General features: G+C 44.4%; 1 protein-coding gene across 2 annotated transcripts in view; it reads left to right on the forward strand.

Annotated features, from left to right (window-relative positions):
- NOX4 (NADPH oxidase 4) overlaps positions 1–15,598 on the forward strand; it is a 699,867-nt gene that overhangs the window by 598,027 nt on the left and 86,242 nt on the right. For both annotated transcript variants that reach the window (XM_085623140.1, XM_085623139.1), the window contains exons 14-15: positions 883–1,002; positions 14,301–14,409. In XM_085623140.1, the coding sequence (XP_085479266.1) occupies positions 883–1,002; positions 14,301–14,409 (229 nt within the window). The remainder of the gene's footprint in view (positions 1–882; positions 1,003–14,300; positions 14,410–15,598) is intronic.

Raw genomic sequence — 15,598 nt, forward strand, 5'->3', positions numbered from 1 at the left:
TATTTCAGTAAGTCAACGTAAAACCGCAGCGTCGAAGGTTGCCTCTTATTTGCAAAATTGCTTTGAGCTCTCTGTCTACTGCCCAGTTTCTCTGACTGAAGCGGACTTGACTTCATCTCACTGTTTTAAACCTTGCTGAAGTAACTTCTGATTAAAGAAGATATTAGGATCCGGCAGGCAATTTTAACCCACAGTTAGTCCCTAGGCAGTACTTTAAGCGCTCCGCTTACAAACGCATAAAGCCTGCCCACCCACCTGTGGGTGGGATCACCACAAAATAACTTAGAGATGTGCTGATCTCACCTGGGTGTTGATCTCACACTCCGAAGAGATATACTATGGGCCACACAACAATCTTGCGGAACATAACGGGATAAGTTAACCCTCTATAGTGTAATTGTATATAGTGTAATTGCATTATATTGCAGTCAGACTGCAGTTTCAATAAATGTGTCATGGGAAAACAGTTCTTCTTACTAGTTGTTGCATAGAAGTGTAGCATATTTATTATATATGTAATCATTGGGATTTCAAATAAGTGTAGTTGTCATGGAGTCAATTCTGTTTTTACATTTTAATAGTCTGGTCATTACATGCAAACTATTAAATCGGACCTTCATTAAAATGCTCCCTAGGACAGGACGTTAGAGGGAACTGCACATATCATTGCTTGACAAAAAGGACGGAGGTTTCAATAATTTCACTAAAAGGCCAGTACACACTGTCCTAAGATGGGATTAGTTTGCAGATCGACAGATATTGAATCAAACGAGTGATGGACAGAACTTTCATCAACTACATCGACTTGAAACTACGTTCAAAGAATGCATTTTCTTTTTAATTCACACTTATTAAAATAATTAATTCTTCTTTCCTTTTCAGACTTTATATTGACGGCCCTTTTGGGAGCCCCTCTGAAGAAGTGTTAAATTATGAGGTTAGCCTCTGTGTGGCTGGCGGTATTGGAGTTACCCCGTTTGCGTCACTACTCAACCAACTACGGTTTGTAAATCGTCATATTTAAAGTTAATGAAATGCCTGGCATGCATCAATCTTACAAACAAGCATGTTTTAGAGAACAGCTTGCAAGGAGCCCCTGTATTAAAGTCCCGCAGGCTGTCGTAGTCCCTCTCTTTCGAGACCTTGGCTAGACGAGGCCTGTTGTTTATACACAGAGGTCAGTGGAGTGAGAGGGGCCCCACAGACTCACAACACTCACCAAGGTCTTCCTTTGTTAACTGTAGACCCTCTTCCTCACAATAAGTACCACCAAAGTAAAAAGTTACACAAAGCTTTATTATCAGTGTTCAGTTGTTAATAATAGCCAGCCGCGGCCCGTGGAGGGTGTTGACACAGAGTAATGCAATGCAGCGATTTGCGCTGCGTAAAATTACTCAGGATTTATGAAGTCACGCAGGGTCATGCTAGGTGGCCTGGCGTGGCTTCATAAATCTCATTTTTTATTTGCGTCACTCTTGCACCACATTGCGTAGTGCAATAGTGATGCAAGGGGGGGCTCATAGATATGCCCCTGTGAGCTTATAGCCTGCCCACAGATGTTTGTTTACTTGCTTCAGCGTTGCTATCATTTCCTACATTCCGGTTTGTGAAGGTGTGTCTACATCATGTCCTCTCCTTATGCTTGTCCCTGCCCCGGAGCATGGACCAAGTACTTGTGTGCATCCGCTGGTCCCATTTTTGGAGCTACTTTCTCTGTGTTCCAGCACTCCACATGAGAGCTTGTGATTCCCCTTTGTTCCAGTCCGTTTCTTTTATGTTTCAGCACTCCACATGAGTGCTTATGTTTTTCCCCACTGCTATAGTTCATTTCTTCTCCACCCCCACTCCCTGCTTCATAAACTGCTCCACCCTCCAAAAGCCTCCTATTTCCCCCAGCCGACCTCGTTCGTGTTGCGCCTGTGAAACTAGAAGCAGTTTCAAGTGGAACAATGCGCTCCCTGCAACCATCTTACCGGGAGCTGTCTTGGTGCGTGGTTTTAATTTTATTTGTTTTACTTTATGCATCTTTGGTGTGCACTGCAAGCATCCCCTCTCAGGCAGGGAGAAGAGTGGGGGGGGGAGTGCTGGTCGCGTGGTGGCTCCTTTGTGTACAGCAGCAAACAGCAGTTCCTGAAATGCTTTTGATTTTGTGTGTAATTCTGCTCCGTTACTGCTGGGTTTCCACCCTGAAGCTGGTCTCTACATGAGCTGTGAATGAAAACAGATGGTCCTGGAGGTCTCTCGAAGGCACTTAAAATGTATTGGTCTCCCCGTGGAATATCATTTTTAGCAGAAATATCATCTGCTTTGTGTCCATGTCTACCAACCCCCACCAACCCTCTCGGTGTCTGCTCAACATCCTGTGATCTCCCCATGCCTCTAAACAAAGCCTTAACATAAGGAGAGACAAATAGATACCTATTTCCTGACTGAGTTGTACAAATTGAAACCAGAAAACCTGGATAAATTGCAGCTTCTCCAATTAAAATGTGTGCTCTTGGCCAAATATTTTATTTTACCAAACCTTTTTTTCTTTAGCGCTTTCAAATATGTGATTTCAGAATACCAGCTGGACAAAACTATCGCTTTTAATAACTACTTCTCATTGCAGTGCTATAATGTGCTTCATTAATGTCACAGCTGATCTACATTCTGGCCTGCTGTGCCCTCTCGTCTGCGTTTAGGTAAGTGAGTTGGGGTACCAAGGTGTGGATGTTGTCAGCAAACTGCTAGAAACAGGTTGCAACACAAGAGCTGTGGAAGGAGGGCAAACTCAGCTTGGCACAGCTCAGTGTCGAGGCAGACTTTAGTTAAGGACTGGACTGGTGACTGCAAATAGGCTGGTGGTCATGGAGCAGCACTGCCTTTTTAGGTCGAGCATTCAAGACCTTGTGGGCTCTAGAGATCAGCCCTAGGACTTGTCTGCTTCCGCATAGGGACTTTTTTTCTGTTCAACTGCCTCTATTTAACTGTCTTTATAGAAAACGACCAGTAGAGGTCAGTAAAATACCAGAATTGCTTTCTGCTGAGGGACTTTCTTTTTAAATTTTTCTGGCAACTGCCTCTATTTAACCTTCTAGATAGAAAACGCCCAGCAGAGGTCAGTAAAATACCAGAATCACTATAGCGTTCTCTAAGTTCCAGTCCATAGAAATTGCCTTACACGAGCACCCGTAGACAATAATATTTTTTCAAATCTTGTATTTTCAGTGATATTACCACCGAAGGCCCTGATTTTATATTACAAACAGAGCTTTGGACTATACCATTTCCCGCTGAAAGGCATGATTTCTCTCCATGGGTTTTTATACCTGCCGTGTCACGCAGTTTGGTGCTTACTTTCCCTTCATGTTCAAGAACAGTAGAGGTTTCAGCACCCAAGCTAATGTGCTGCATAGGTAAATACATATTAGGTCCCAAAGGCGAGACCGATTGCATTGCAAATGCTTGTTTTATTCCTGTGTGCTGCTGAACTGTTTGCCCTTAGTGTTTATAGTAATTCAGTGGCACGCTTATAAAAGAGATGCTTCTTTTTGTATTCCCAAACTCCACATAAACTACAGTGGCTTCTAGCAATGTTAGTATTAAGTCATTGGTGCCGATTACGATCCGGTAAAAAAATTCCCCGTACGAATCGTATCCGGTCTTTTTACCGTACGAATCGTACAAGTGCCGTACAAACTGCCAATTACGATTCACATGGGAAAAAGTCCATACGAATCGCATTGGGAATTATTCCCCACACGTCCTCGGGTCGGAAAATGTGAAAAGTGAAGTCCGACCGCGGAATTACGATCCATCCCGTGCGTCCGATGTTACAACCGTATGGAAAAAACACCGTCCGCACCGAACTCCCATAGCAACCATGGAGACATGTGCCCGCATACGCGCCCAACACTCCCCCCAGCCCTCCTATGTACATGCCGACCCCCCCAGCCCCCGTACGTACGCGCCGACCGCCCCAGCCCCCGTACGTACGCGCCGACCCCCCCCAGCCCCCGTACGTTCGAGTCGTACCCCCCCGTGTATGTACACCCGTGTACGTGTCGAACCCCCTGTGTATGTACACCCGTGTACGTTCGAGTCGTACCCCCACCCGTGTATGTACACCCGTGTACATTCGAGTCGTACCCCCCCGTGTATGTACACCCGTGTACGTGTCGAACCCCCGTGTATGTACACCCGTGTACGTTCGAGTCGTACCCCCACCCGTGTATGTACGGTGCGTACCCCCAGCCCCAGGTGCGTACCCCCAGCGCGTAGCGCTGGGGGTACGCACTGTACATACACGGGTGGGGGTACGACTCGAACGTACACGGGTGTACATACACGGGGGGGTTCGACACGTACACGGGTGTACATACACAGGGGGTACGACACGTACACGGGTGTACATACACGGGTGGGGGTACGACTCGAACGTACACAGGTGTACATACACGGGGGTTCGACACGTACACGGGTGTACATACACGGGGGGTACGACACGTACACGGGTGTACATACACGGGTGGGGGTACGACTCGAACGTACATGGGTGTACATACACGGGGGTTCGACACGTACACGGGTGTACATACACGGGGGGTACGACACGTACACGGGTGTACATACACGGGGGGTATGACACGTACACGGGTGTACATACACGGTTGGGGGTACGACTCAAACGTACACGGGTGTACATACACTGGGGGTACGACACGTACACGGGTGTACATACACGGGGGGTTCGACATGTACACGGGTGTACATACACGGGGGTACGACACGTACACTGGTGTACATACATGGGGGGTACGACACGTACACGGGTGTACATACACGGGTGGGGGTACGACTCGAACGTACGGGGGCGGGGGGGGCGGCGCATACATACGGGGGCTGGGGGGGGTCGGCGCGTACATACGGGGGCTGGGGGGACGACTCGAACGTACACGGGTGTACATACACGGGGGGGTTTGACACGTACACGGGTGTACATACACAGGGGGTACGACACGTACACGGGTGTACATACACGGGTGGGGGTAAGACTCGAACGTACACGGGTGTACATACACGGGGGTTCGACACGTACACGGGTGTACATACACGGGGGGTACGACACGTACACGGGTGTACATACACGGGTGGGGGTACGACTCGAACGTACATGGGTGTACATACACGGGGGGTTCGACACGTACACGGGTGTACATACACGGGGGGGTACGACACGTACACGGGTGTACATACACGGGGGGTATGACACGTACTCGGGTGTACATACACGGTTGGGGGTACGACTCGAACGTACACGGGTGTACATACACGGGGGGTACGACACGTACACGGGTGTACATACACGGGGGGGTTCGACACGTACACGGGTGTACATACACGGGGGGTACGACACGTACACTGGTGTACATACATGGGGGGGTACGACACATACACGGGTGTACACACACGGGTGGGGGTACGACTCGAACGTACGGGGGCGGGGGGGTCGGCGCATACATACGGGGGCTGGGGGGGTCGGCGCGTACATACGGGGGCTGGGGGGGGTCGGCGCGTACATACGGGGCTGGGGGGGGTAACGGCGCGTACCGGGCCACCTACTCTGGTCGTTTCGTGCCGTACTTCGCTTTTCCGGCACTTTTTGGGTGCCGTGAAAATATTGCCGTCCGGACTGCTGTCGGTTCGAATCGTACTTCCTGGGTCATGAAACACTGCCTGAAAGCGTCCCGACGTCACGTCGCAGCATTCCCGGATCCATTCGTATGTATATTTTCGTCGGCCGGTGTTTTTTACGATTCGTACGGAAATGGTGTTTCCGTGCGAATCGTAATTCCATGTTTGTAAAGTTTTACGACCGGGTACGAGTCGGACGGAGAAAACGCTCAGACCGACGGTTCGTACCCGGTTTTTACCGGATCGTAATCGGCACCAAAGTGTCTAAACTGAGTCACTGCATTATTTCATGTTTGCTAATTTTTTTTACTGCCTGTAAGTTATGCACATACCTAGGCATGTAACTCGTGCATTCCACATGGAAAAAAACACCCTTTTTTGAATTTTGAACAAACTTTTCATATTTTACGAAATGTATGTTGAATGATTTACATAGCAAATATTTTTAGGGCTCGGCTGATGCATGGGCTCTAAGATCCCAAATGCCCTCCACCCCCTCCTGTGTTGTGTTTCTTGACTTGCCTCCTCATTACTTTGCTCATTTACCTTCTCCCTAACAGCCCTTCACCCCATACCATGGTGTGTGGCTTGACTCACCACCCTGTTGTGTTCATTGACTCAGTACCCCCCACCTCCCCGCACCCCATTGTGTTGCTTGACTTGCTGCTATTCGACATGGGTAAAAGACATTGACAACGCCAATAGCTCATAGAGTGCTGCAACATATTGGCTTTGCCAATGCTTGTTTTAAACCGAAATTAATAGCTTAATTTTCTAAAGCAAGAGAGGGTGAAACAGTCTAACTGGTGATGCAACTTGGAGATTCACCTTGGTCTACTGTTATTTGTTAGGTCTCTTTAAAATCACATTGCTGCCTCTTAAATTATAATTCTCTGCTGCATGTCATTTTACCACTGAGTGCGACTGAAAATAAATCTGACATTCTCTTCCTTGAATTGCAAGATTTTGTACAACTGCATAACTTAAAGCTCTGCTTCCTCTCTTTCTTTAGCTATTTTGGCGATCTAGTTACTTAGCAACCAGAAATAAATCTGGAAAATAGCGGAATGAAGGGCACCCACTCCATCCTCCTGTAGCTCATTGCCATATTTCTTTTTCAAGAACGTCCTCCTACTGTGCCAACATAAATTTGTGCCCTTCTAATTTAGCACATTTTAGTGCGGCATTTTTTCCTCTTCGGAGTCTTTTCAGCTCAGAAATAGGCAAAGACCTATTTCAGACCTGAGTGGCTTAGGATGTCTTCTATATAGACCCTTTAGATTGATTTTGGTATTAAAGTGTTTTATGCTCCAGCTACACTTATAAGAGGAGAGTTCAGCCGTTTCTCAGTTGGATCAAAATCTGAAGCCTATTTTGATGTCTCTCTGAAGTGTGTATGGGCACATAAAGCAAGGATTCCAGAGAAGTCCGAAATATCGCCTTGCAAACCTGTGGCGAATATAAAATGTTTGAATTTTAAAACCCAACTCTATCGGTTTTGTTGCACACAATGTGAGACTTTCTAGATGTTTGTACATAGGTGCCTTCTTCAACAGACCATGCATTCGGATAAGGATGAATCCTGAATTTTCTGAGGTGCAACCCTAAAAAATCAGCCGGTTACTGCAGCCCAAGTGCACCGGCTCTGCAAAAGGCTGGATGTAGGTCAGGGGCTGTATTATACATTGTGCCCCATAAATGGGCATGTCCGCCAGCTTTGCGTGCCACAGGTGGAAATGGCATTACAGAAGGGGCTACAGAGGCCTGTGTGGCCCCTTCTGTAACACTGATAGCACGGGTGCACTTGTAGCGCCAGAGCTATCATGAGAGGGCGTTCCCTCATTTGCATGTGGGCATGGTCCCAAGCAAATGAGAAAATCCCTGTACCTCTGCGCCCATGCCACCCATGATGCAGGCGCCGACAGAGGCAGGTCTTTTGGGGGTGCACTCACAGTGCAGCTCCTGAATGCAGCCCTCTGGAAGGGGAGGAAAGGGAGTCCCATCGACCTCCCCAAGACACTCCTCTCTCTGCAGGCGGGTGCAGTCACTCACTACAACTGCCTGCAGGGGATCGTTCTCCCCTCTTTAAAGTGCAGGTGGCAATAAAACATATTTAAGCATATTTAACTGAATGTTTTGTCCCCAGGACAGCACATTCATTGTAATAGGGCCACTGTCCCTGTTTGCGCTCTGCGCATAAGTGTTTAAAGATGTGCAAGGTTCAGACAGGGACTGTGTGCTGCTTCCATAATACATCCCCTGGGATCTCCAACCTTTTCAATAGTGAGAGCTACTTCTGATCGATGAAGAACATCATGAGTTACTGCTCATTATATAATGGTACATAAAGATCGAGGACGTCACAGAACTACTGCCTGACCCCTGTCACACTAACTGACTCCTTCTTACAAATAGGTTCTCTCTTTATGTTATTCTATGTATTTTGATGTTTCAGTACAAACTCCCAATCAAGGAGGACATGTGCATAACCTATTAATGAGGGCGCGTGGGTAAAAACTACTTTCCCAGGACCCCCACTGCACTGTCCTTTGATGAATCTCTGAGCACGTGATGCTGATTCATCATGTGTTAGCACGTGAGATGCTCTAAGCGTGCTGGCTTCATAAGCCGCTCTTTCCAGTCATACCAGACACGCCAAGGTGGAAACGCACAATGTACCTTTTGTGTAGTGTGTGTGTGTTGTGTGCCTCCATGGGGGTCCGCATGAGACGGGGCTGTGCCTGTGTTTGGGGGGCAGCTCCTGACCTATTGTGTATAATTTTACATACTACCAATCGGATTGCCCAAACAAGTGCAAGTGGCTATCACAATGAGGGTGTATGTGTGTTGGATCCTTCACTGTTCATTTTGTTAATGGTATGAGGTTATGGAGGTCCTGGTCATACTCGAGGGACGCTTTCACTCTCTTTGAGTATACTGAGAATGGAACGCCAATGAAGGTGATTACTTTTCCTCTTGCTGAATGGCGTCCCACTTGATGCTGATACATCACGCATCACGTGTGCTAGCACGTCGGAAGCTCTATGCATGCTGGCTTCATAAGCAGATTGGCCGTCATTCCCAACTGTAGCAGTGGCTGGGAGAGGATACGTTTAGTTGGAAAAAAACAATGTACTTTTGGGAATAGTAAGTGGGTGTTGTATGCCCCGCAGTGCCTATGATTGGGAGCATGGTTGTTTTACCTTATCTCCTGACCTAATGTGTATGATTTTACTCAGCACCAACTGGGTTGCAAAAACTATTGCGAGTGACCAATAAATGAAAGTGAATGTGTGCGAGTCCGTCACTATTCATTTTGCTAAGGGTACAAGGTTACTGGGGTCCGGATCATACTCAAGCCTTTCAGCCACCCATTGGCAATGTTACTCATGTAGACCATTTATTTTGAGCAGCTATTGTCTATGCTATCTGTTGGGACAAGTATGCATCTGGGTAATATCACCAATTTATGAGCAGGCACACCATCATTTTAAGCCCAATCTGTATTAATCAGAATCCTTGTGTCCATTATACTCAAAATGGTTACGCTACCTTTCTGATTACCCTTCATAATTCTCTACTAATGTGAGAATTATAAAGTACATTGTTCCCCTTCGTGACCAGAAAGCCAGCATCCCCTATAATCTAGGGTAAGGGGTAGTTGCCTCTGTTTGTAAGATAAGGAAGTGTTTATCTCCTTATGATACCGACAAAATTGTATTGTTCACATTGCATGTGTGTTATTTTTGCACGTGTATTCTCACGTATCACATGTGTTAACTTTGCAGTGTCGTGCTGTGTTGTGACCTGTGTGCCCACATTATGATTATCATGTTAAGGTGTGTCTTATGTAGGGAAGTCTGAAATAATTGTTTCCTCTTTTTAATCTACGTCAGTAGGTTAATATACCTCCACCTCTACTCAGGTAGGACTCACCCGAGTCTGTGTTGGTTTTAGCATTATAAAGTTCAGCTACTAGACTGCATTAAGGTATTTAGAGATCCTTGACCCTGAAGAATGCCCATGACCGGATAGGGCTAAACAGTAGGGCAGAAACATGTTGGTCTAGAGAGACGGTTTGAGCCATTGCCCTCAACACACTATCTTGCTTCGGTTTTTAGTCATAACTGAGGTCCCCATCTATTAAAGGAGATAAACCGGGGAGCCACAAGGTAGGTATTTTTAATTTATCTGGATCCCGTCTTTGTCCAGTAGACTTTATCTAAGAACTCCCTCCTTATTTCAGTCGATCTGGAGGTTAAGTCCGCCCTGGTGACACTGTCCTATGAGGGTGGGTAAGGCTGCCGATGATAAAACATGACACGAATATGTGTGTGAAGCTTCCTCTTCCATAAGAATGTTCTTCACTTCTCCTACAATTCAGGCAGCAGTTCTGTGATGCCCGAATTGGACTCTGACTTGTACTCCTAAATAGGAAAACAGTCAAGTTTCCTTTACCTATAGCTACCGTACCTATTTGTGGTTGATGCTTGATTAGGGAGGCTGTACGGTGGTCTGATCTCCCCCTCTTCACTTGTGTGTTAAGAGACATAAAGATCAAGCCCGATGTCCTAGGGCACCTACTCCTGATGGGTGAACAGTCAAAATATCGTTTTTTAAATATCGAAGTACATTTATATCGAGTTTTAAATATCATAGGAACAGAATATCGACATCAAGAATATCGGCAACCAGAATATCGAACTTAAGGTAAGAAATATCAATGTTGCAAATACCGATGTTAGTAATATCGATAGTAAAATTATCGATGTTAATAATATGGATATTTATGTTAGTGTTATGTATTTTAATATGTATTTTATATGTATGTGTTCTATTTTTTTTTCAGTTTTTTTAAATATATGTATAAAAAAAATTAATTAGTAATTTTTTTAAAAGTAAATTATGCGTTTTAGTACCGTAGCGGGTTGTGTGTATAGGGGAATAGGGTGGGAAGTAATTTAATTATAGTAAATTAAATATTAATTTTTATGAATTATTAATTATTTTTAATTAAATGTGTTTTAGTTCTGTAGCGGTTTGTGGGTTTATAGGGGAATAGGGTGGGAAGTATTTTAATTTTAATTAAGTAATTATTAATTTTTAATTATTGGTATTAATAATTAATTTGTTATTTTAATTAAGTTTTATTTTATTTTAATTATTGGTATTAATAAGCAATTTGTTATTTTAATTAAGTAATTAATAATCTTATTATTGGTATTAATAATTAATTTATTGTTAATTTATTATTAATTGACAATTATATTATTTGTATTAATGTATGATTAGAGTGTGTTTATAGGGGAATAGGGTGGGAAGTAATTTCATTTTAATTAAGTACTTATTAATTTTTAATTATTGGTATTAATTAATTTATTGGTAATTAATTTGTAATTAATTATTATTTGATAATTATATTATTTGTATTTATTATTGGAGTGGGTTGTGGGTTTATAGGGGAATAGGGTGGAAAGTAATTTATTTGTAATTAAGTAATTAATAATACAAAATGGTTAATTAATTAATAATTGCACATTAATTTTTATTAATTGATTAATTGAAAATTACATTAATTGTGTGAAATTTTATGTGGAGTGTGTTGTGTGTTTATTGGGGAATAGGGTGGGAAATATTTAATATAATTAAAGTAATTATTAATTTTGATATCTGTTGTTTTCATTATATTTATTGTTAAGTTTTTTTATAAATCATTATTTAATTACAATATTTATTTGATTTATAAGTATGTTATTTTTAATACCTACGCCATCCAACGCTTTCCCTACTGTTGCACTCTCTGGAGTGTGAATAGTAGCACTTAGTTCACTGAAACACACATTTTATTTTACAGCAGCTGACCAAATTAACTCATTGTTTTTAATTATTACTTTTTTCATTTTGCCACGTTTGCCTCCTTTTGTAACCAAATTCAACTTAATGGGAGATTGTATATGGTCATTATGATCACTACTATCATATGGTCACTACCATCAAGCTTACCTACTCTCATATCATCATAGGGTTATATACCAGGGAGAAAGTAAATATTGATTACAACAAAACCATCTGAAGGGTTGCCAGAATGTGAATTATTCCCATCATTTAATTCAATTTCCCAAGTTTCTTGTAAAGTTATTATTTTTATTTTGCTCAAATAGTTTTATTTATAATTTTTGTCGGTTCCTCTTTAGATCTGCAATATTCCACAAAATGATATTCAAGGTGTTCCTGCTGGGAACCATACAGTTTTGGCAGAGAGGTGTCTGTGCTGATGGCAGCTGCAATCCAATTCCAGTCTGTCTCTATATGCTATATGTCTGGGTGTTTCTTCTTCTTCCTCCTCTTCAGCATACATATATCTCTCTCAAACCTTGTTTTATTACCATTGGCCTTAGGTTGGTGTCCCTCCCAGTGAGAGTTTTGTATGCATTTGCAGCAACATATTTGGGGATATGTGTTCAGCCGTAGCTGCAACCAACGCGGTGGCAGTGGTTGCATTGTAATACAGCGGGGAGAATCTTTCCGGCCACGGCAGTTGGAAAGGGCTCGCAAGGATGGCAGTCAGACAGTCAGTCCAACCGGCATCGTAATGACCCCCTTAGTTTAGAGCTCCGTGATGAAATATCTCCTCGCTCATTATTTATCCTGTTTCCGTCTCCGAGGCAATATCATGAAACTTTTTTTAATCGGAATAGTCAAAATTAACGTACCATGGCCTGTATTACTGAAAGTGCCCCGGTGGAGCAGTGCAATGGGTGTGTGCTCCTGCTTTGAACACCCCGGATTACTCTGGTATTACAAAAGGGGCTGCAGACACTTGCTTGTGCAGCTCCTTTTGAAACACTGATAGTGGTGGTGCACGTGTAGCGCCAGCGCTATCATGAGAGGGATGTCTCTCATTGGATTGTGACGTGGCCCTCTGCAAATATGGAAATCACCTTGATTCTGTGTCCGCACCGTATTACCAATTCTGGAGCAGAGGTAAATCGTCCTCAGGAGGTGCACTGACAGTGTGCCCCAAAATCGAGGCAAGCTGTCAGTGTGCCTCTATAGGACATCCTTCTCGAGGAATGAAAGCGGGTCCCATGGCACCCCATTAACACCCCTGTAGGCAGGTGCAGTCACTCACTGCACCTGTCTGCAAGGAGATCTCTCTCCCATCTTGAAAGAGCAGGCGGGTGCCACCTGCACTGTGAACCACAGAGCGGCTTTATAGCAGCCATTTCATATTTCACTTGAATGCGAATGCGCTGCCCCCAGGGAAGCACGAGTTTGCGGCTGCACTGATGGCAGCGCATTCAGCATAGTAGGGCACACTTTCCCTGTTTGTGCCTGGTGGACCTTTTGAAAGGTGAACTGTGGCCCAAACAGGGAAAGCGCGCTTTGTGTTATACAGCGTTGTGTGTGTTCCCCCATAAAAGTCTAAACTCTGTGCCTATGTAGTCATGAAATAACATACTCTCCCTTTTTCCAACATAGAAGGACTTCCCATGCTGTATAGTTAAAAAATGATAGAACACCGGATGCTTACGTTTCAGGATTTCATGGGATTTTCCTTTGGGGTGGTTTGAAAATGATCCTTTTCTCTGCACTTTTTTAGCATCACCTGAAAAATGCCTATTGCTGCTGTCTGAGTGACGACAGATTACGGGGAATCGCTGGTAATTATACTACGTCTCTTGCAGTGAGAGGCATCAGCATTGCACACAATTTGCAAGAACTACAGCCAACTCCCAACACAGTTCCACTATGGCCACCAGACCACGCGCGCGTGTTGTCAGATTGCCTGGAAATGCAAAAGCCCAAGGGAGCTCCAGGCATGGTGACACGACACGCATGCCTTGCGGCAATGTTGGAATACTTTTGCGATTTTCTTTCTAAAAGTTTGCGCGTGCAGTATCGCAGAAAAATAATGAGGTGGCCAGGGAGCAGTTAGCAGCTGATGGGGCCCATCAAAAGAAAGAAAAAAAAATAAGATTTGGCTATGCCAAGAAGACAGAGAAGCAAGCAGGGGCTGTGTGATGGGTCCTAATGGCCACTCGTAGTTGTAAGCGAAGAAAAAAGGAACAAAATATAATAGGCTGCATACCATAAATAAAAAGGTAACTACTTTAAAAATAAATGTAAAAACGTTTACAAAGATTGAATTAAAAGGAATGTGGAGTGTGTGTGAGGACTACTTTTTACTAAGCAGTCCACATGGGCGAAATGCAATGGGCAGTGGCCAACGATAACGGACAACCCCGTTGGCCAATGCCTAACACAAATTCAACAGTAGTGGTCAATAGCTTAAAAAGGGGCTGTGTAAAAGCTGCTTTCAGTATTTTGTATGTATGTAGGAGCATATTGTGTAATGACATGAGGCCTTCGTCAGACAGCTAACGTTGTCTATAGATGAGCCCCTAAAAATGGCATCACACAAGAGTTTATGTAACCTAACCTCTACTGTATGTGTATATTTTGTTTACTTCCTTTTCAGTGTTGGATTCAGTTAACAGTATTTTGATTTTAAATTCACTGTTGTTATTTTTTGTGTGCTTTCAGCCTTAGGGTTCAAGTCGATGTTAAAAAATCCCATTGAATTGTTTCTTTGGTTAATTTGTGTTACGTTCACTTTGCAGAAGTTCCTGGGAGCAGTATAAGCTAAGAAGGCTCTACTTTATTTGGGTGTGCAGGGACATTGAGTCCTTTCGATGGTTTGCTGATTTACTGTGTATGTTACATAACAAGGTAAGCCTACTAGTCAATTGTACTCTAAAGTCCTCCAATTGAAACCTGTGTTTTGTTCATTTCTGAATGGAGTTAAGTTGTGTACTCCTACACAGTGTGTCATGTGGGCTGTAAAGTGTTACATCAGGGCTGAGTGGTGGGTGGGAGGAGTCCCAGGCTTTTTAAACAAGCTGGAGCAAGCGCGCAGCGGGCGCGCCTAAGGCAAGCCCGTCTGCGCCCGACCGGGACCAGGGGCCAGGACCCCTGGCCCCTGCCTCCTATATTCCATGGAGGAACACCTGCTCCTAAATCAAGGTCAGCAGCCACTAAACAACAATATAACGGTTGCACTCAGGCAGGAAGGGCTGTTGAGGCCACAAACAGGTAGGGAGAATCGAAATCCGATAACATTCCACCCTAGGCCGCATCGGCCCATCTGTCCTCAAGGACTTAGCTTTGCCACCCTCAACACCCGCTCCCTTCAGAAACATAGCCTAGAGGTCTTTTCACTCCTTCAAGACGACACTCTGGATATTTTAGGTGTCACAGAAACATGGCTTATAGAGTCCTCAACCCCGGACTTGGTAGCTGCTATGCCTCCAAACTATGCAGCCCTCTACCACAATAGACCTGGCAGTTCTAGAGGGGGGGGGATTGCAACTCTCTACAACCACCAATTAAAGGCTGAGACCTTTTGTACAGAAAGTATCGAGGGTGCTGATGTTTTGGGGGCAAAGTTCTGCTCCCAGACTGATTGTCTGGTTATCCTGATAGTGTATCGCCCACCGCGTACGGCGCCCAGGTTTGTTTGAACTTTTTACGGAATTAGTTAACGACCTTCGCTCACGGTACCAGTGTATGGTGGTGATGGGGGACTTCAACCAGCACTGGGAGCAAACGCCCAAAGATAGCCTAGTTAAACAGCTGGATGAAGCGATGACCTCTTTAGAACTCCGCCAACTAGTGGATGGGCCCACTCATGAGATGAGCCATACACTGGATCTGGTTTGGTCATCACATCTGCCTACCAGCCCTATAGTCATTAGTCCCTGCTCTTGGTCAGACCATTATGTAATTTATGGCTGGTTGCCACCTACTAAACAAACAGTCAGTCCACCCTCGGAGTGGAAAGTGTTGCGGAGTTGGAACAAGATCAGAGTTGACGACTTAGTTACTATTCTCCATCAATCTACCACTCCAACGATAATAC

The sequence above is a fragment of the Triturus cristatus genome, chromosome 8, assembly GCF_964204655.1.
Source record: "Triturus cristatus chromosome 8, aTriCri1.1, whole genome shotgun sequence".
In the NCBI taxonomy this organism is placed as follows: domain Eukaryota; kingdom Metazoa; phylum Chordata; class Amphibia; order Caudata; family Salamandridae; genus Triturus; species Triturus cristatus.